Here is a 21,185-nt window from a genome sequence, read left to right as displayed (position 1 = left end):
AGACTGACAACTGCACATCTTTATTTGGATTAGTAATATTTGGGAGAATTAAGACAACAGTAGAGTGTTGAGTCATAATTGTTTTGGCTTGGGTCCGGGATATTTGAGGGAACACCTCCTGCCAGCATCGTTCCCTTCGTCCAGTGCGCTCACACAGGGAGGGTCTTCTCAGGGTGCCGCCGGTAAAAGATTGCCAGCGGATAACACCCAGGGGGAGGGCCTTCTCTGTGGGTGTGCCTGCCCTCTGGAACCAGCTGCCCGTGGAGCTTAGGACCGCCCCTGACCTTCGTTCATTCCGCCGGGACCTGAAAACCTGGCTCTTTGAGCTCTCCGGCCCAGGCTGAGAATTTTTAACTGGGGTTTTTATTTAAGGGATAATTTAATCTTTTTAAATTGTTTTTTAACTTTTGTATTTTGTACTGTTTGATTTTAAATACCCTGTAAACCACCCTGAGTCCTTCGGGAAAGGGCGGTATATAAATTTAATAAAATTAAAATTAAATTAAATTTATTCAAAGATACTCTCAATGTCTTAAATAGCCTACATCTGCACAAATGTCTTTGGTGCTCTCTGAGCTTGTTTGTTTTCTTGCAGATGTTTCATTCCCCAAACTAGGTAACATCATCAGTTCTAGTGCTGGTCTGCAAAACCAAAAACAAAAAACCAAAAAACAAAACAAAAAACCAAGCAAGCTCATAGAGCACCAAGGACCCCTCATGTCAACCCTGAGCTACAAATATTCTCCTTTTATTAGCACAAATGTCTTTCTGGGCATAAATGTAGAGTTTTACATTTTTCCTTAAAAGTAGCTGTAGTAGCCCAGTCCCAAATTGTGCAGGTTTTCCCACCTCTTTCAGTGTTTATTTCTCTGTTAATCTATTTCAATCTTGTCTGTCTGTTTTCATTTTTTTCAAACAAATATTGTCAAACATGTATCCAATAGGCCTTGTGTCGTAAGGGGGTAGGATTCTGTACAAAGGGAAAGTAGGTTAGCTGCTCTTCCATTAGCAGGCAAAGGCAGTTTTTATCCAGGTTCACTTACATGTAAGCTGACTTCCTACTCAGTTAATAATTACTGCTTATGCTTGTTGGATTACATTTAAATTCTCACTCAGGCATGAAACCCTCAGCCTCACAGGCTTGTGGGTCAATAGTATTGGAGAATGAAGAATCACATACATAGCCTTGAGTTCCTGGAGGAAAAAAAGGAAGATATAAATGGGATAGAGTTGATTTTACTTGAAGGTTTCTAAAAGATACATTATATTAAATCATTGTTAATCAGTCCTAAGCACTAAGAGGCATCCAAACAGGAGAACTTAAAAATTTTTGTTTGGTGTGTCATCTACTTTTCTAGAAATTTTATTGTCTTTTTTTGCTGTTATTCTAAGGCACTGTGGCTGGTTGCACCAGAATATAACTTTTATGAACCTGGACTATTTGGAATAGAAATCATGGCCATTAAAGATGCATGCTCTTTGACATAGCCTAAACTATTACATATAAACTAAACCTAGATTCTAAGGAGTAAGTCAAGATTATTTGTGTGCAAAAGAATTAATTTTTCATGTGCTGGTAATAGATTCATCATTACAGCAACTAATAATTTTCTTTTTCTCTCTCCAAACCAACCTAACAGTATCCTGAGAAACAAAGTGTCCCTATTTATCCTTATCCTTAGTGAACCTGGACTATTATCAGGAAACAATTAGTTTATTAATAACAATTGGTATCTAAGTTTAAATACAGAAGTTATGAAAGTTCTACTGTCCTCTGTTTTTCTCTATATATCCACATTCTTAATGGTTTTGTTTGCTTTTTTTAAAAAACGACACATAATGAGGCTAGAACATTTCTGCCACTCTAGCAGATATAGTTTCAGAAAAGTACTTCTCTATTCCAAGCTGTAATTGCTATAATAACATGGTGAAAAATGGTAAAATAAGGGTTTGTGGTCACTAAGAAGCCATACTAAAACAAAAATCATTTCAAGAAAAAACAACAACAATGGAATATATACATTTTTTATTGTGAGAAAAACAAAATGCCTGAGCAATTTGGTGTATTCACTGCTTGCCTAGCTAACTGGTGTTTTTGTTAAGTGCAGGTCTGCCAAATACATGAATATTTTATTCTACATGTTTAACATTTACGAGGCTGCTGAATAATGCACATTCGTTTGGGCAATATAATTTTTTCCAGAGTAGGTCGTGGCTTCTCATATGCTCCTTGTGCTGCGGTGCCTGGAAATTTATGTCTCAGCTGCAGGAGTTAAAAAAAGAAGAAATAATTTTAATTGTTGCTTACAAATCATCCATGTTCAAATCCAACCTAACAAAAGACCTCCCTTATCAAACTGATGGCTCAGTTTCAAAATATTCAGAGTGCTCCTGATCACTTAATGGGTAGCTAGATTTAAAGATGAGATCCTAAAGAAAACGGGCCTATGAGAAAAAGGAGAAGAATGAAGCAGCAAACTTTTAAACACCCCAGAACTTTTAATACTGAATAAAAAAGAATACCATATTAGGATGAACAAACAAAATAATCCTCCTGGAAATATTTAGTTAGTTTATATTATACAAAGTAGGGGGTGGCATGGATGGCTCAGCAGTTAAGACTCTGGGCTCATTGGCTGCAAAGCCAGCAGCCCAAGTTTGAGACCCGTGTGCCATATGACAGGGTGAACTCCCGTCCTCGCCCCAGCTCCTCCCAACCTAGCAGTTTGAAAGAATGCAAAAGATAAATAGGTATCACTTTGGTGGGAAGGTAACAGCACTCCGTGACATTATACAGGCTACATGACTGCAGAAATGTCTTTGGACAGCACTGGCTCAATGGCCTTGAAATGGAGATGCCATCTAGTAGGCAAGGACTAGCAGAGTAAAATCCGCAGAGACTCCTTCACCTTTACTATATTACAGAAGGAAGGGAGGGAGGGAGGTAGCAAAATAACAAGAAAGCAGGCCTACTATCCTATCCTTGCCTTAATGTTCCTCTTTTCAGATTCTTCAATGTGATCCCTGCTTCCCTTCACCATCCTAAATTAAAGGTCAATTTGAAGGCCAGAAAAAATTAGCAATCTAGAGTTGTTGTTGTTTTAGTTTTTGTCTATCCCCTTACTACATTAACAGCAATTTGGGAGTGGATGACAAAGAAACAAGTGATATAATCCTGCCTTCATATTCCTCAACTGAGACATCCTTCTGCCTTCCTCTCTCTACCTCCTTATAATCTGCCCACATTTGTAGATTCTGTATGGCACACAACATGGTAAAAAAATACAGGATAAAAACAAAAAGGCATATAATTAATAGAAAAGAGACAACTACACTTCGGACCACTAGTTATGGAGAACAGTGTTTTTCTACTAGAGTTTTTACAAACATATCTCTACTTTATTCTGCACCGGTCAGACCTTCCTCAAATGCTAGGTCCAATTATGGATACTACTTTTTAAGGAGGGTTCAGAGAAACTGGCACATGTGCAGCGAAAGGAAACAAGGATGACTGGAGCTTGGAAAATGAGAATGGAGTGAAGGAACTGGAACACTTGGCCTTGATGACTAAGGGAGGAATAAGACAGCAGCCAGTGCTTTTCAAGTACCGTGTTTCCCCGAAAATAAGACCATGTCTTTTTTTTTGTCTCCAAAAGAGGCAGGTTTTATTTTCGGGGGATGCCTTTTTATACTCACCTCCAAAACCTACAGCCCCACCCAGCCGGTCCACTTCTTCAGCGGCTGAAGAAGCAGCTTCATTCTGCAGCTGCATTCCAGCCTGCATTTCTCAGTCACAGGCTTTTCCGGAAAGCCTCTGCAACCAAGAACCGAGCTATGGATTCCATAGCTCGGTTCTTGGCTGCAGAGGCCTTCCAGAAAGGCCTGTGACTGAGAAATGCAGGCCTGGCTGCAGAAGACGCCGCAGAAGAAGCGGGCCAGTGAGGAGAGGCCTGGCTGCAAGGTAAGTGGGTGCAGGGCATGTGGGGCAGCTCCACACCCCCACCCCTGCCATAGCTTGATTTTTAGGTGTGTGCCTCCTCCCAAAACTAGGGCTTATTTTTGGGGTAGGGCTTATATTAGGCCCACCCCCAAAACTCAAGCTAGGGCTTATTTTCATGGTAGACCTTACTTTCAGGGAAACACGGTATTGTTTTCAAACTGTCATACATCTCATTCAAACCTGTCTCCTTTAACAAACATGTCAGTATATAGATCAATGTTTAAAAGACACAAACTTGATGTACATTTTTGTTCTTAAAATAAGCAAAAATAACTTTCTGCTAACAAAAAATAATTGAAATGCAATTCAATAATAGAAACAAAGTGTATTTGTCTCCATGCCTTCTATCAGCTCACCCATTCCTTACCTTTCAATGACCACCTAGCCACCAATCTTCAATAGATTTCCATTCTACCATCAGACTAATCTCTTCCCAGTCCACTAGAACCCCATTTGAAAATTACTGCATTTTTTATATTGATCATAGTTCTATAAATTCCATATCTCTGCATTAGAATGTCTTCAGGTTCCCCAGAATATACCTCATAGTTTGCAATACAAATAGGACAGCTTCTATGCACAGTGTATCTGTATACAAAGTAAGTACAATAACCATTCACAATAGTAAGAGTTGATAACAGAATCACCCAGTAAGATCCAATATCCTGACTGCTTATCTTATAAACATTTACCATACATTAAATCTGTTATTTACTAAAAAAAACGAAGTACACTGGCCTCTCCCAAGATGATTCTGTTCCTATCATCAATTCATATTTTGAATTGGTCACTAATAACAGAATAACAGAGTTGGAAGGGAACTTGGAGATCTTCTAGTCCAACCCCCTTAAGCAGGAGACCTATGCCATTCTGGATAAATGGTTGTCCAATGTCTTCTTAAAAATCTCCAGTGATGGAGCACCCACAACTTCTGAAGGCAACCTGTTCCACTGATTAATTGTTCTGTCATGAAATTTCTCCTTATTTCTAGATTGGTTCTCTCCTTGATAAGCTTCCATCCATTGTAATATAATTCATAAAAAAGATGTCTGACTGTATTTTTCACATCTCATGGCAGTTTGTCCAACTTTTTTGCCCTCTTCTCTACCACACTTAAAAATATATAAAATATACTAGAGGATCTTCAACTGAGAAAAGAAACTAATAAAGCAACAAGGCCAGCAAACTACTTTAGAACAGATCCATTTACTAGGGATTAAAATATCATAATACTAATTTTCACTCATGTTACTCTACATTAATATATATGCCTACTTCTGGATATTGTCCTTATCAATTCAAATGAAAAACTTTGAATGAAGTATTGCTTTTTGCTCTATACTTACTTTCTGAAAGGTATCTGCCAGTAAGATACTCATGTTCTGTACTTTTGTAACTGGAGCAGAGCTGCAAAGCAGAAATAGAAAAGCTTTTGATATTACCAATTAAGTCCCCCTTCCCAAATTTATGATTAAATCAGATGACACTAAGCATCTGGCCTCTTGTACATTCCATTTTTATTCTTCTTAAATAACACTTGAGCCTCTCGGTGCCATAGTCCTACTATCGTAATACTTTAATTCGATGTGTAAACCAGTCACTGTAAGAAAACCATATAGGATAAATGTGGAACTTTTTATATTGGGTGAAACATATATAATTTAATTACAACATTTGCAATGAAAATAATCTGTAGAAAACTATCTGTTGTGGTCAATGATTAATACAATAAGGCTGTTGATAAAAACTGACCTTGCAGGGAAAACATAGTATTTTGATTTTTTAAAAAATGCCTGAGTCACTGAATAGTCTCAGGAAAAGGTTCTCCAGTGAAAATTATCATGGCTGAGGGTGGGGAATTTGGTAAAAGTTTTGCAGCACCTATATTTTATGCTCACAGGTAAGCCACAACCAATTATACATTTCTGCTCTTCTCTAGACTTCCCTTCTTTGATATAGTAACTGGCTCTTATTTAACTAGTGATTAAAAAGGTTAAGCACAACTCCAGCATTGTTGATTCAGTCCTTGTCTTAGGGATGTAAACACAAAAATGGCTGAGGTTTTACAGATTATTTGGATAACAAACATAATCACCCCTTAATTATGACTAGTAAGCAGCTGTGAAATTAGAATAAGAAAGTACAGTGACACATTTCAAACACATTTTACAATGTTTTCTACTATAAAAGGCAATAATTAAAGAGAGCAAATTCTATCTCTCTTGCTCATTAGTGGAAAGGGAAATCAGTGATAATAGTTTAGCCTAAGTCTGGGAATAGGATTATAAGATTAAAGAAAAAACTAAAATAGTTATTTTTGTGTGAGAAATTTATTTAAAAAATGCTGTTAGTTCCAGAGAAAATAATAATAAAAACCTTCAGCACTGTTACATAAAACACATCTCCTCAGCTTATTTAAACATTATTTTAAGGTTTAATGTATATACTGTTTTTCAAATAATAGAATGCTTTATGAATTTTACGCCCCCAATAATAAAACACACACTAAAGAACAAGTGTATTTTTTAATTGCTGTGGAATTTTAGGCAGTAGTGATAAAGGGCATCATTCTAATGTTTAAGATATAGCTCAAAACGTTGTAATGTCCTGAAACTATTACAAACACTTTACAACTGAAAGGACGAGATAGGTAGCAATGAAAAGTTTTCAGTGCATATTCCCGAGGAAGTGAGAATTAAGTAAATGCCAGAAACAATCTTTGGTAATGTAGCAGTTTAAACATTTATCCCTGCATATAAAGGCCAAGCAGCTACAAAGTCATTTTAAAAATGGAAGTTTAGAAGGTCCTTAATTTTGAACAGTTAAAACAGCTATCCGCACACAATTCCCTAGGCTTGAATATGTCTCATGTTCCAATAGAAGAGAATGTATGTGGCTAGGGTTGAATTGTGAGTCTTTGGTATCTTTGGTATTCTGGATTGCTACAATGCATTTGTACTTGTCTGAACAATATCCTTACACAACTCCTCTTATGTAGGAGGAGTGAGTACTTATGGTTGGGTACTTTGGTAATAGCCAAGTGCTCCATTACCAAAGTAATAACTTCCCACCAGAGGAGCTATGTAAGAATGAGTGCAAAACAATACCCTAATCAAGGAACTACTAAAGAGAAAATCATGCCCCCATCAAAATTAGTAAGGTAAGCCAGAGGTCTCCAACCATTCTGGGATCGCAGCCCAGAGGGAAGGAGAGCAGCTTGCTAATTGGTACGGATGCAAATGGGGCCACATGCTCTGGCACAACACTAGCGTGCTGGCATCGTGCACATGCGTGAATGGCTGCATACCCTGTGGCGGTTAGCGGCTCCATTTGTGCATGCGCAAACGGGCTGCGCAACCCACCCAGCGCTAATGGCTCCGTTTGCACGTGTGCACATGTGCAAATGGGGCCATGGGTGCTAGCGCAAGTGGGGGGCAATGAGTACCCATGCGCACCGGCCAGCCATTTTCACAGCCCGCTGGCCAAGAGCCTGCAGCCCAATCCCAGGCCACAGCCCATAGGTTGGGAACCCCTGAGTTAAGCCACTGAATGTAAACACAGAGCAAACACCACACTCACTTGCACTGATGTTACCTAGTTGAATAATGAAACATTTGCAAGCAAATAACCACGCTCAGAGAGGACCTCGCTGTACTTGTTTTTCTCTCTGAATTGTTTCATACAATCTTCATTTTGCTGTTGAAGTGCTATTTACCATGCAAAACCTTCCGTTATGCCCTAATTCATTTACTGTTCAACAGAAATAAAATAAAACAAAATAAAAACATGAGCAGGTCATATACCTAGTCTTCTCTTTTCCAGGCAATTTAGAACTTCTTTCAGCTGGTGCATTTTCTAGCTTCTTAGAAACTCTCATGCCTCCAGCTTTGACTGTTGAAAAAAGCAGGGATAGTGTATTTTTCAAATATTATGCAAATATTACCAAATCTTCATTCAAAAATGCTAAAAAGAAATAAGATCAAATTCATACTTCATATGCTAAGCTGTATTTTAATCAAGGTTCATTTCACACAACATGATAAGCCACAAACAAGTAGGCAGGAATTGGCTGTAGAGATATATTTGTACACAAACAAGTCAACTGCTGTGGCTTGATTGTGTTACATAAATGTTGTCACAGACTCAATTAACACATTATGCTAAGCCAGAGACGCTCACACTATGGATCACAGCCCAAGAATTGGGAGCAACTGGGGGGAGGGAGGGGCAGTTGTGGTCACAGATTTTTTTACAGTCTAATCAGGAAAAGCTTGAGCATTGTCAAGGCTCATACCCTGCTATACTTGTGTTAGCCCCAAAGCTGGAAAATTCTTGTGAAATATAAACATTTATTATTAAAAATGATTGTTTATACTTATTTCTTATCCAACCCTAATCCCACCAAAAGAATTAGATTTATTTATTGTAGGAGGATGTCAACTAGATGAGCATCTATGCTCATAAGGCTATCTCTGGTTTGTGGGGCAAACCATGATTTACTGGCTGAGTTCACAAAATAAAATCATAGAAACCATATTATGTCTTTGCAACTTGGATAAATTCAGCTGTTGGATCAATCTACAGATCTGTTTCCCTCCATATTGTTTTCTGGCACAGTTGTTTTGATCTTCAAGCAGAATATTTCTTATGGACTTGAAAGCATCGGAAGCCACATGTTTTCTGTCTACAAGCTAGTGCCCTTGAATATCTTAATTCTTAGGCTACACTTAGACACAGAGATATTATTGTCCCCTCTTATTTAGCGAAAAAGACATTCGTGCAGTTATATGCATTGAAGCCAAATGAATGCTGGTAGTGATATTTAACCAGAAACAATATGTTTATTACAGTTGTGAAATTTGTTCTTTTATGAGGCTCTCCTAGCTACACAGAGCCAGTTCGATCTGTGGTTAAGGCCTCAGGCTAAAAACCAAGAGATTCTGAGTTCTAGCCCTGCCTTACACCGAAAAGCCAGCTAGGTGAATTTGGGCCTCTCACTCTCTCTCAGCCCAAGTCATCACATAGAATTGTTGTTGTTGAGAAAATAGAAGGAAGGTTTATTAGGTGTGTTCGCTGCCTTGAGTTATTTATAAAAATAATAAAGGTGGGCTAAATAGAAGGCAGGGAAGGGAAGGGAAGGGAAGGGAAGGGAAGGGAAGGGAAGGGAAGGAAGGAATCCTGCTAGTCTACACCATAACCATAAGTAACATCATAAGTAGCTATAATTCATAAGGCTATCTCTTTCTCCTAATGGCGTGTCAATAGATTGAAAAGCATTATGCAGTTGTGGCATTCATAAAGGTACAAGCAGAGCTGTCCCATATATTTACAGTAATTGTCTTCAGGCAGTTTAATATGAACCCTGTACGAAGTGTTGCAGTTATCACCATACCTAACAATATTTACTTAAAAAAATTACACTTGCACATGAAAATCTTGATATAATTTTCCAAAACATTGAAAGAGAAATAAACAACCTTATAATGTCCCATTATCCAATCATATCCCAGCACTTGAGGGAAAACCCAGATCTTTAAAGTTTTATGGAAAGGTAGGAGGGTGGGGCTGAACTTCAGGAGGCAAAGTGTTCCATAAGGCAGTGCCCCCCAACCTTTTGGGCACCAGGGACCGGTTCCATGGAGAGGTTTTTCTGCAGACCGGAATGGGCGTGGTTTCACATGCTGCCTGCATCCCATGGATGGGGCTTCGCTTGTTTGCTCGGCCCAGTTTCTTGCATGCTGCGGACCAGTGCTGGTCCACAGGCTGGGGGTTGGGAACACTTGCCATAAAGCAGGGGCTGCCACCACTTCCTACTTCCCATTAGACATGGGTCCCCAAACCCTGGTCCAGAGACTGATACTGGTCCATGGCACGTTGGGAACCGGTCCATGCAAGTGGCAGGCGAGTGTGCAAACCTCCATTTGCACAAGTGACAGGCACGAATATGAAACCATCCCCTCCCCCACCAGCTGTTTAGGTACTGCTGATTCAGAGCCAGAAAGATTCATTAGATGACAATATTTGGGGAAAGGACTAGACGTATGCCCACCCTAGCTGACCTACTTGGACATGTGGATGTCCAATATTGCTTTTTTTCTCATAGAACGCTCAGAACGGAGTTCCGGCACCTTTTTTGGATGGAACCTTGTATGGTAGGCAAGGCGGGTTGTATGACACGTGTGAGTTCCGGCACCTTTTTCTTTTACAAAAAAAGCACTGAGAACAATAAACCTGTGAGGTGAGTTGGGCTGAGAGACAAGGACACCCAGCTCGCTTTCAGAACTTGAACTCATTATGTTCAGAATTTTAGAGTCACATCCCAGCCACTCTGAATTTTCTCTCTTATCAATTGAGAGGACACATTGAAAAAGTTTCTACCTTAACTGAGGGATTTATGGTGTTCTAAACCTGAACACCAGTGCTAAACTTTTTAAACTTCGTCTTACTCTCTTCAATAAAACTCTCAAGAGAGAATCTTGCCTTCCATTGAAATGGACTGCAAAGAAACTAATAGTAGGAAAGAAAAAAGTACAGAGTGTATAGTAAAAATTACTCCCAAAGCATAAAAAAAAATACAGAATGTATAATATCACCATAGTAAGATAATTTTGGCAAACATGAAAATCAGATACGTATTTAAATACTTGCACAATGATTGTATCTTCTCTTTTAAGCTGCATGGGTACTCATTATAGTTTACAGTTGATAAAAATTAACCTGGAAAATATTAATAGTGTGCAACAAACAGGATTCCATTCTAATGAAACTTTAACTCAAACCGGACCTGTAGCTGGTTGCGTACAGGAGAACACATGACACCACACACTATGCTGGTGGTGTATTGGAGAAAAAGCCCCTGCCCAGGAAAGAGATATATTACTTAGATTTTGTCTAAGGAAAAAAGAGACAAAGTTTTAAAAAAATGGTATGTCAGGTTTCACAAGAAAGGAGAGAGAGGAGAATGTATGGGTTTGTACACGAGGTGCCTCGATATTTTTTGGTACCATGTAATTTGTTTTTGTCAAGGTTCTTAAAGCAGCATTTTTAAATGTTTTATTTCTTCTGAATTATTGGTGTGACATCTGGATTTTTGTTTTCAGGCACTACCTTCTGGGCAGAAAAAGAAAATAAGGCTTCAGCAAACAAATATTATTTTAAATGCAATTTATTGTTGCAGTTACTTGATGTTGTAAATTGACTTAAATATTTAATTGCTACATGTTTCCACAAGAAATAACTAAGTATCTCTTTGTCTTTTGGACAATGTCCAGATCACAATATCACATTGTCTTCATACATTTCTATTTTTACTACTTAAGGTAAAGGTAAAGGTTCCCCCGCACACGCGTGCTAGTTGTTTCCGACTCTAGGGGCCAGTGCTCATCTCCGTTTCAAAGCTGAAGAGCCAGTGCTTGTCCGAGGAGGTCTCCGTGGTCATGTGGCCGGCATGACTAGATGCCAAAGGCGCACGGAACGCTGTTACCTTCCCACCATAGTGGTCCTTATTTTTCTACTTGCATTTTTACATGCTTTCGAACTGCTAGGTTGGCAGAAGCTGGGATGAGTAACAGGCGCTCACTCTGTTACGCGGCACTTGGGATTCGACCCGCCAAACTGCCGACCTTCTGATCGACAAGCTCAGCGTCCTAACAGGTGTCTATTAACAGGATTTCAGCATGTGACACCACTTTTCTGATCTTTTTAAATCCATAAACTAAGTAAGGATAGGCCTTACTTGGATCAGAAACTACCAAACAAGCCCAAGGTTATAAACTAATCTGGAAAATATTTTTTAAAAAATCTGGAATATGACCAAGAAAATTACACAGATGTATCTGAAAAATTGAGATTTAGTCTCAACTTAAAGGAAACTTGATTTTACAATTAACATTAAAAATGTCCAAAGGTAAAGGTAAAGCTTCCCCCGCACATGCATGCTAGTCGTTTCCGACTCTAGGGGCCGGTGCTCATCTCCGTTTCAAAGCCGAAGAGCCAGCGCTTGTCCGAGGACGTCTCCGTGGTCATGTGGCCGGCATGACTAGACGCCAAAGGCGCAATGAACTCTGTTACCTTACCACCGTAGTGGTCGCTATTTTTCTACTTGCATTTTTACGTGCTTTCGAACTGCTAGGTTGGCAGAAGCTGGGACGAGTAACAGGCGCTCACTCTGTTATGCAGCACTCGGGATTTGACCCGCCAAACTGCCAACCTTCTGATCGACAAGCTCAGCATCCTAATTTGACTAAATTACTTTCTGTGAAGTGTTCTTCCTTATCTCAAACAACTAAAGTATATTACTAAAAACACATATTAATAATCTGCTGTTGCAAAACAGATTTAGACTTCTTTTCCTAGTATTGTATATATTTATTTTGGCCATCATCCATTTGAAAAAATCCAGTTCTTGATATTTTAATAAAGTCCAAGTACTGGAGATATACCCATACCAAACCGCTATGTTCTTACCCTGCACTGATTTGTTCTAAGTCATGTTACTAAGTCTTTTTTTTTTGGATTTCAAATAAAAATTTGGTAGAATACTAGACCATATGAATGAATATTTTAACTCCTAGTTTATATTTTCAACAGCAAGACATTGCCACCAAGGTTTATAGTATTATTTTGAGGGGTATCCAATTATATCTGAAATACAGGTAGTCCTTGACTTACAACCACAATTGAGCCCAAAATTTCTGTTGTTAACTCTGACATTTGTTAAGTGAGTTTTGTTCCATTTTATGACTTTTCTTGCCTTAGTTGTTTGAATGACTGCAGTTGATAAGTTAATAACCCCATTGTTAAGTGAATCTGGCTTCCCCATTGACTTTGCTGGTCAGGTCGCAAAAGGTGATCACATGACCTTGGGACACATCAATGGTCATAAATATGAACCAGTTGCCAAGCATCTGAATTTTGATCAAATGATCATGAGGATGCTGCAAAGGTTGTAACTGTGAAAAATGGTCATAAATCACTTTTTTCAGTGCTGTTGTAACTTTGAATGGTCACTAAATGAACTGTTGTAAGTCAAGGGCTATCTGTACTTTTTTTTGGAAGTATAATTTTATTTAAAAAAAGGAACTAATGCCACATTTTAAAAGCAATCTTCCATTATTCAATGTCAGGGCTCCAAAATCATGTAAACAGTATCCATTTCATCAATTTACTATAAAAATAGATTGCTGATTTAGGAACCTCAACAGATTCCTCCCAACTATGGAAATTCAAAGCAGCAATAGCACTTGAACTAAATAATTACAGTATTTATTTTCTTTATTGATCTGCTAAGAATTATATTTGGGAAGTCGAATGTAAGGGTTTCCCAACCGCAAAGGGGAATGGAAGGTATTAGGAGGCAGTATTCAGGAAAAATTCAATTCAATAAAGTTGGAGAGTCTTTGTTGCTTTTTTCTGTTAGGGAATAAAGTTATGATATTTGCAATTCTTGATCAATCAGTAGCACGTTTAAACAATGTGAAACTGAAAGAATTTTTATTCCAGCCTTATGCTACGTGTCTCAGGACAGTATTTACAGCTTCCTTGCTGTAAGGAAGAATAAAGAATAGGATGAAGTGTAGTGTAGTGACTGGCCACAGTTTAACATTAACTTGTACTATTGAATTGACAAATTATAATTTTTAACTATTTTTTTTACATTTTTTAATCTTACCGTGTATTATTTTTATAAATATCTCATGGTGGCAAACATACTTAACACTCCTTCCTCCTCCTATTTTCTCCACAACCACCACCCTGTGAGGTACGTTGGGCTGAGAGAGAAGGAATGACCCAGTTGGCTTTCAGGATAAGGGTTAAGGCAGAACTAGAACTCAGTGTCTTTCTAGCCTGATGCCTTAACCACTAGACCAGGGGTGTCAAACTGCCGGCCCATGGGCCAGACGCATCATCCGGAAGCTGCACTCACCCCATTGCCGGCAATGGCAAAACCATCCCGATATGTCGCGTGATGTCACATGACATCACAAGTTTGACATGTCTGCACTAGACTAAACTGATTTTGGACAAGCAACTATATTTGATAGTTGCACAGCACACTGACCTAGAATTTGCTGAATTACCCCAAATCACCTGCCTTCACACAACATTGTCTCTCTTGTAGCAAGATGGGTGGCAAATAAATTTAATAATTAACACAGTCAACAGATTAACTTCTACGTTCTGCATGCTATACATATCCATAATCCCGATTAATTCAATTTAACAAACAAACATCTACCCTTGGTCAGATTGGGGTACAAGAACAAAATCCCCACTAAGTTCTTCAAGGAAACGATATTGTCTTTAAAAAAGATTTACAGTATACAACACTGATTGGCTGCTATGTTCAAGCCAAACCCATTTTTCCTTGCCCAACCAATGAGGAAGGGGGATAGGGTGTTCATACAGTATCACTGCTGTAACTCACTATCTTACCATTGGCTATGACTGTATTTGCCTGGATAAAGAAGACTGTAGCTGTCTGAAGAAACAAGTCACATCAAGACAAACTACCCACACTTTAATCTCTGTGTAGTGCAATCCCAGCCAAAGGTGACCAGTTTGGACATTATACAACTATATCATAGTTTATATAAAGTACTGTGGCATGAATAACACAATGCTTAGGCCAAAATCAAACTGTGGTATGACTTACTATGTTACACTTGAAGTACAATGCACCCCTCACATAGTTCTACTTTAATTATAGTTTAAAATCTTTCAGATCCACTTACTGGTGGAAACGAGAGTAAGATCAGCAAATTCGCCTTCCTTTGGCGTTCTTATGTTGGCTTTTGATTTCTACAGGATGTGGGGAACGATAGGGGCTGCCAATACAACTTTCTCCTTGATGTGGAATTTTAGTTGGAGGAAACATTAGGCAATTGCTAGCTAACTCAGTTTCCTACTCCATTCAACGTTATTTTGAGAATCACAGGTAACCCATTAAACTAAGCCACTACCACACTTATCCAACTAGTGATGTATCTCAATCGCTAACCAGATCAAAGCCAGGTGCAAGGCTAAACCACGTGCACGCGAAGAAGCTGAAGTCAGAAAGTGCCTGCGTGGCCCTATCTGTAAGACTTAAAGCAGAGGTCTTCAAACTTGGCCCTTTTATGACTTGTGGACTTCAACTCCCAGAATTCCTCAGCCAGGCACGCTGGCTGAGGAATTCTGGGAGTTGAAGTCCACAAGTCATAAAAGGGCCAAGTTTGAAGGACCCCCCCCCCCGACTTAAAAGACGTTTGTGGCCTAACCGTGATCCAAATATGTCCTAGCTAGCTAGAACTTGGGTCCTTTCCCAAGAGGAAGAACTGTGGAAACGCAAAGGCTCGTGTTTCAAAACATCTGGGATGGAAACAACAGCTGCGCCACCCCGAGCCAAGGCATAAGAAAGCCCGAATACAACAATGCAGCCGCCCCTGGAAAGGAACGGGGAGGAGCCGTACTCTGGATGATGCGGCTGGCTGAGGGAAAGTGAACGGCTCGGGTCGTAAACCGCAGTCGCCATCAAAGATCAAAGCGCCGCCCTTCCCCCACCGCCGCTCCGCCGCTCTTGAATAAAAACCCCAGCAAAACAAGGGAGATGCCGGCCTGCACTTTGGCCCGTCTTGTGCGGAAGAGAGTGAACCCAGACGAGGGAGAAGGGCATCCCGGGAAGGCGGAAGGGGGCGGGATATTATTATTATTATTATTATTATTATTATTATTATTATTATTATTATTATTATTATTATTGTTATTGTTATTGTTATTATTATTATTATTATTATTATCATTATTATTATTATTATTATTAATAATAATAATAAACCTTTATTGTCAAAGTACAACATGTGTACATTGAGATTAGCTGAGCCTCCCCCTGTGCTCTCTCTCCCCCCCAACACACAGTGACAACAATGGAATGGAATTAAAATAAAAAATAAAGAAATAAAAAATAAAACAAGAGACCCTTGCAGCCTCTCCTGACGTCAGCGGAGAAGATTGGGGGAGAGGGGGGGGGCGAGGTGAAAGCGTCATATCTAGCGTATACTTTCACATTTTTCTCTTCCCCCCCTCCCCCCCCTCCCCTTGTTATTGTGCAAGAGAAGATGACCCGTTAGGCTTTAAAGAACTGGCAAGTCCATCCCAAAGTAACAAGCTTAAGCCGTCGTGAAGAAGATTGGAAGCCCCTCATTCTCCCTTCCAGTAAATCTTAGCTTTTGGGGGGGGGGGGGGAGAATCGCCTTTCCTCCAAAAGAAAGAAACTTTGAAGAACTGCGTCACGGGTTCCACACCTGCCTCCCCCCCCCTCTCTCTCTCTCTCTTAACAACCAGCCTCCTTACCTGCGGGAAGGTGCTCCCCTTTAGCCGGGGAAGGCGGCGGGGACAATTCCGGATTTGCCATAAGAGTTCGTTGAAAGAGCACGCGATCTCACTACTAGTAGGTAGCGTTACTACTAGCCTTAGTGCGCAGGGCGCTGCTTTGCTTTTTTTTTATTGGGAAAGAGAAAAGTGGGGCGGTGCAGCCCAAAGAAAGGGGCGGGAAAGAAGAAAGCTTGGCGGAGTTTCACATAATTTCGGGACGTGCTTAATAGAGGAAGAGAAAGCGAAGGAGAGATTAGGGCAGGGGTCGGCAACCTCGGCTCTTTTATGACTCGTGGACTTCAACTCCCAGAATTCCTGAGCCAGCTATGCTGGCTCAGGAATTCTGGGAGTTGAAGTCCACGAGTCATAAAAGAGCCGAGGTTGCCGACCCCTGGATTAGGGTAACGCCTCCTGCTTACAAACCTTCCCCCCCTCCCCGAGCCAAAATCGACCAAACCGTGTTGGCGTTTTGAGCAGTGTGAGAATCCGGTCATATTTTAAATTATGGTTTGTATGTTGTTAGCGGAATCCAAAAGGCGGTTGCTATAATTTTTTTTTAATTGAAAAGTTTTACAATACATTTTTGAATACAAAACCCCTCCCCCTCCCCTCTCCCCAAACCTCCCCAACTCTCCCTTCCCCTCCCCCCTCCCCGACTTCCCAGAGCTAAATACAGGGTATAAGAATACAAACAAACATAATCTAAAATATGCAAACAATAAGATATTAAATTCTATCGCACTTTAACTCTTAATAAAATAACTACAAGCTAATTATACATCATATAAATCCGCTACTTATTCAAATGCTAAGTGAAACTTTTTAGTCCCATATTTATTCTGAATATAATCTATCCATCTCTTCCACTCCACAGTATATCTCTGTTGCGATTGATCTTTCAAATACGCTGAAATCTTTGCCATCTCTGCCAAGTTAGAAACTTTTAAAGTCCATTCTTCTAGTCGGCATTCTTCCTTCTTCCAATATTGCGCTACTAAAAGTCTCGCTGCCGTAATTAAATTCAACATCAATTTAATATCTACAACGGTGGTATCTGTGATAATACCCAATAAAAACAATTGTGGAGAAAACTTTATCCTTTTCTTGAATATTTGTTGCATATTCCACCAAATTTTAATCCAGAAAGCTTTAACCTTTTTACAAGTCCACCATATATGAAAATACGTTGCATCCTCACAACCACACCTCCAACATTTGGGCTGGCAGTTCGGATACATACTTGCTAATTTTTTAGGATCTAAATGCCACCTATAAAACATTTTGTAAAAGTTCTCTCTTAAATTTTGGCCCTGTGTAAATTTTACATTTCTCACCCAAATCTTTTCCCAAGTATCCATTGTAATAACTTCTTGAAAATTCTGAGCCCACTTTATCATACAATCTTTAACAAGTTCCATCTCTGAATCAATTTCTATCAATGCAAGATATATCCTTTTTATATCGGTTGCTATAATTTTAAGTAAGGTTTTACATCACTTTGCTTCTTTCTCTTCATCATCCAATTTGATGACATGCTTCACATATCTTTTAGATTTGGGTCAATCAGTCAATGCTGGTTTGTTAATCTAGTGTTTAAGATTACTACTAGGCTAGAAAGAGGGGGCCATGAGTTTCAAGTCCTGGCTTAAGGATCGAGCAGACTTCTCTAGCACCGTACATCAGGAAACATGCATCCTTGTTTGAATACAGTTGCACAGCTGTTACATTTATACTCTGCAAATGTTCGTTCTGGCTACGAGTGCTCAAACAGCAGAGCACAGAATAGGAAGTTGGATCAACCAATCACCGTGCAGGACATGCACCTCACACAATCGCAATTGGTATTTGGGAGATTATGCACCACCCTGTCTGCAGAGATCTGCAATTTATGCTTGTCCATCAATCCCTTGGCAGCGTATGTATGTGGCAACACCTATGCACTGTTGCAGGCAACTCTTAATTCAGCCTTTATCTATGAAACTCAGCTGGGTGACTGGGTCACTCTCTCTCAGCCAATCCACTCATCTGGTTGTTGCTGTGGGGAAAATAGGAAGAAAAATGTGTGTAGGATATGCTTGTCTCCTGAGTTATTTATAAAAACAATAAAAGCAGAGGATATGAATAAAATTGTAACTGTGAACCCAGCTAATAAAAGAATACAAGTGACTAGTCAGAGGAAAGTAAACTAAACCAAAGTTCAGCAAACTAAGATAATAAGTTAGTATCTGTAGCATCTTTTAGAGTTTTTTATTTTACTATGTTAGTACACAGCAGGAATGCTTTGGGAATCATAGAAAACTAACCCTCTTTTGAGAGTCGTAAAACTTAAAAGAGTCCTTTCATAAAAAATGTAGACAAAGTAAAATACATAGCTACAGACTTGCAAAGGAAAACAATTGTACTCAAATATAGTTATCAAAACGTTAAAAAAACCCAAATATGTGATATAGTGATCTATACCTTCTATTAATCCATTACATTAGTGACAAGACAATATCTTTTTGGAGGGGTATAATAATTGTAGAAAATAAGGTTTATTGAAATTCACCAATATCTTCTAAACAAAGCTACTAAAGCATCTCCCAGCTAGATTAAGATTATGATTCAGTCTCAAGTGTTTTTAAGCTCAGATATTTTCTTTCTCCAACATTCACTGGCCTATAATAGGGATATTCAGTATTTTTATTTCCTTTTCCCATTAAACCTGGTTTATTTTTATCAACAGTTTCAGCTTACTGGAAATGTGATGGATCTTGCTGGTTTAAAACAAAGTAAAAATTGGAAATCACTGTTTCAGGTTAGCTTGTTTTATCACATACTGCAGTAGATAAGATTATAGATTGTCCATTTTCTGACATAAGACATCTCAACACAAGGCCTCGGTTACATTTCAGAAGCAACTACAGGCATGTTTGATTTCACAATGTCGACTCTTTGGGGAGATAAATGATTAGATTATTAGTTGGAACCAGAGCAAAGCTAGATTGTTGCTTTGCAACAGTGCACCCCTGCAGAGCCTGAACAGCTTTCAAAAATCATCTGCTGTCTATGATGGCTGAAAACTGACGGCACCATTTCCTGCCCTTTGAGTTGAAAAACAGAGAAACCCTGTAATATAAGTCCTAAAATAAACACACCGCTGCTCCAAAACACTCAGCAGCAGTTCAGTCCTGCCCACACATGTAATCTGGTTCCACCTATTCTGCAGGCTTCCAAGTTCCAAAAAGCAGCATATTAAAAAAATACTGTACAGCCTTTTGTTACCAGTAAATTCCAGGTCTTGCTCTTTATGTTTTTGTTGCTCAAGAGTACCACATCTGTTCTGCTGGATCCAAGCTGGATAGCTGAATAAGCCTGAACTAAACTTTTGTGTTGGAAAACCAATATTACCCCAGAGCAGCCTGCTGCATTTATTTTTTTATTGGGGAAATATTTGAAAAAGGGCTATGGGCATCAGGAAAAAAGATCTAAGCCTTCTGTGCTGCTCTTTTAAGATCTGTAAAGTGAGAACAGTTTCTAGTCATTGCAGTTAAATTATACTGCTTTGGAAGTATGGTTAGGATGCAGGAGCTTGCAAAAAAATCAAATGGATAGCAATATCTATCTATTTGGCACATGATTACTTTGAGCTTCTGTAGACGTGCATAAATAAACTTTAAATGATCCTCTCGCATTAAGACAAAAAAGCAAAGCCATCAACCTCCAGTGACCTCATTCCAAAGGAAATCATGTCTGGATAATGCATACACTTGTTATATTTTCAAGGCTGGAAAACAGGATTATGAGAAATATAACAATAGGGATCAAGGGCAGCCTGTCTTTGTGCATGAAATCCTGGTAATTTATTATGCTAGAGATTTGGGAGTGTGTAAAAATAGTTTTGTTGGTGCTCACATATGCATTTCAGTTCCTGAATAATTGTACAAAACAGCTTGGGATGACTAGGCTTAAAAAGCAGCTCAAAATGGATTGAATTGACAAACAAAAACAACTACTTAGATGAAAACTACCAGTTATTGCTGGATGTGCAGGAATTCCAGTTAAATAGTTGTATCTGTTGAGAGAGAACATTTGTAAAATAAAATAACACTTTTGTGAAAAAACAGTTGTAAAAGAATGTAAGCAGTTTGAATATTAATATTTTTTAATGCAGGTCCTGTGCATAGCAAGAAATTTAAATACAGCAACTATTAATTAACAAGTTTGTAGCATAGATGTAACTCTGTTAACAGATTTCAAGAGGAAGTTGATCAGAGAATTAGAAGTACCGTATTTTCCGGCGTATAAGACGAATTTTTAACCCATGAAAATCTTCTCAAAAGTTGGGGGGTCGTCTTATACGCTGGGTCGTCTTATACGCCGGAAAAAAAACTCCGGCGCAGCTCCGGGACACGGCTGGGCGGGAGCGTCGGGCGGCTCTCCCCACGTGAAGGCGGCGCTGCCTGTTGGCTCTTGGCCCGAGGGGAGGGCCTCGTGCCCGCCGGACTCACCTGTCACCAGCACCGCTCTCCCCCCTGCGGGGATGCGCTTCCGCCAGGCGGTGCTGTCGGAGACGAGCCAGCCTGGTGGCCGGGATTGGAGCTGCGCGCCGGACTAAGAGGCCATTTCGTGAGGCGAGAGGGCGGCGGGAGGGGGGAAGGAGGAGGAGGAGTCCCCAGACGTGGCAGCTCTTCCCGCCGCCCGTGGAGCGAGGTCGGTGTCCTCATCAGCCGCCTTTGCCTTGGCCAGAGGGATGCAGGGTGGGCACTTTAAGAGGCAGGCAGGCGCGGCATCCCAGGCGGGGCATGGGCGCGGCAGTCGCTCTCCCGGTTTGGCAAGTTTCCCGGCGGGTGAC

General features: G+C 39.8%; 1 protein-coding gene across 1 annotated transcript; it reads right to left on the bottom strand.

The window, feature by feature from the left end:
* Nucleotides 1-2,011: 2,011 nt before the first annotated feature.
* On the bottom strand, nt 2,012-16,506 carry DAPL1 (death associated protein like 1). The gene is made up of 4 exons (XM_083350490.1): nt 16,331-16,506; nt 7,804-7,891; nt 5,347-5,407; nt 2,012-2,263 (listed from the first exon to the last, which is right to left on the bottom strand). The coding sequence occupies exons 1-4, from the start codon at nt 16,389-16,391 to the stop codon at nt 2,144-2,146; spliced, it is 330 nt and encodes a 109-aa protein (XP_083206616.1). The 5' UTR covers nt 16,392-16,506; the 3' UTR covers nt 2,012-2,143.
* Between the last annotated feature and the right edge of the window lie 4,679 nt (nt 16,507-21,185).

The sequence above is a fragment of the Vipera ursinii genome (assembly GCF_947247035.1).
Source record: "Vipera ursinii genome assembly, chromosome: 1".
In the NCBI taxonomy this organism is placed as follows: domain Eukaryota; kingdom Metazoa; phylum Chordata; class Lepidosauria; order Squamata; family Viperidae; genus Vipera; species Vipera ursinii.
Note: the sequence above shows the minus strand (reverse complement) of the source record. Positions and strands in the feature narration are given on the sequence as shown.

Excerpts from the sequence above, each read along its gene's own strand:
- DAPL1 (XM_083350490.1), bottom strand. The coding sequence starts at position 16,391 with ATGGCAAATCCGGAATTGTCCCCGCCGCCTTCCCCGGCTAAAGGGGAG. Across the intron at positions 5,408-7,803 it reads CCTGGAAAAGAGAAGACTAG|CTCTGCTCCAGTTACAAAAG; the intron begins GTATATGACCTG and ends TCTGCTTTGCAG. Across the intron at positions 2,264-5,346 it reads TGGCAGATACCTTTCAGAAA|CTGAGACATAAATTTCCAGG; the intron begins GTAAGTATAGAG and ends TAACTCCTGCAG.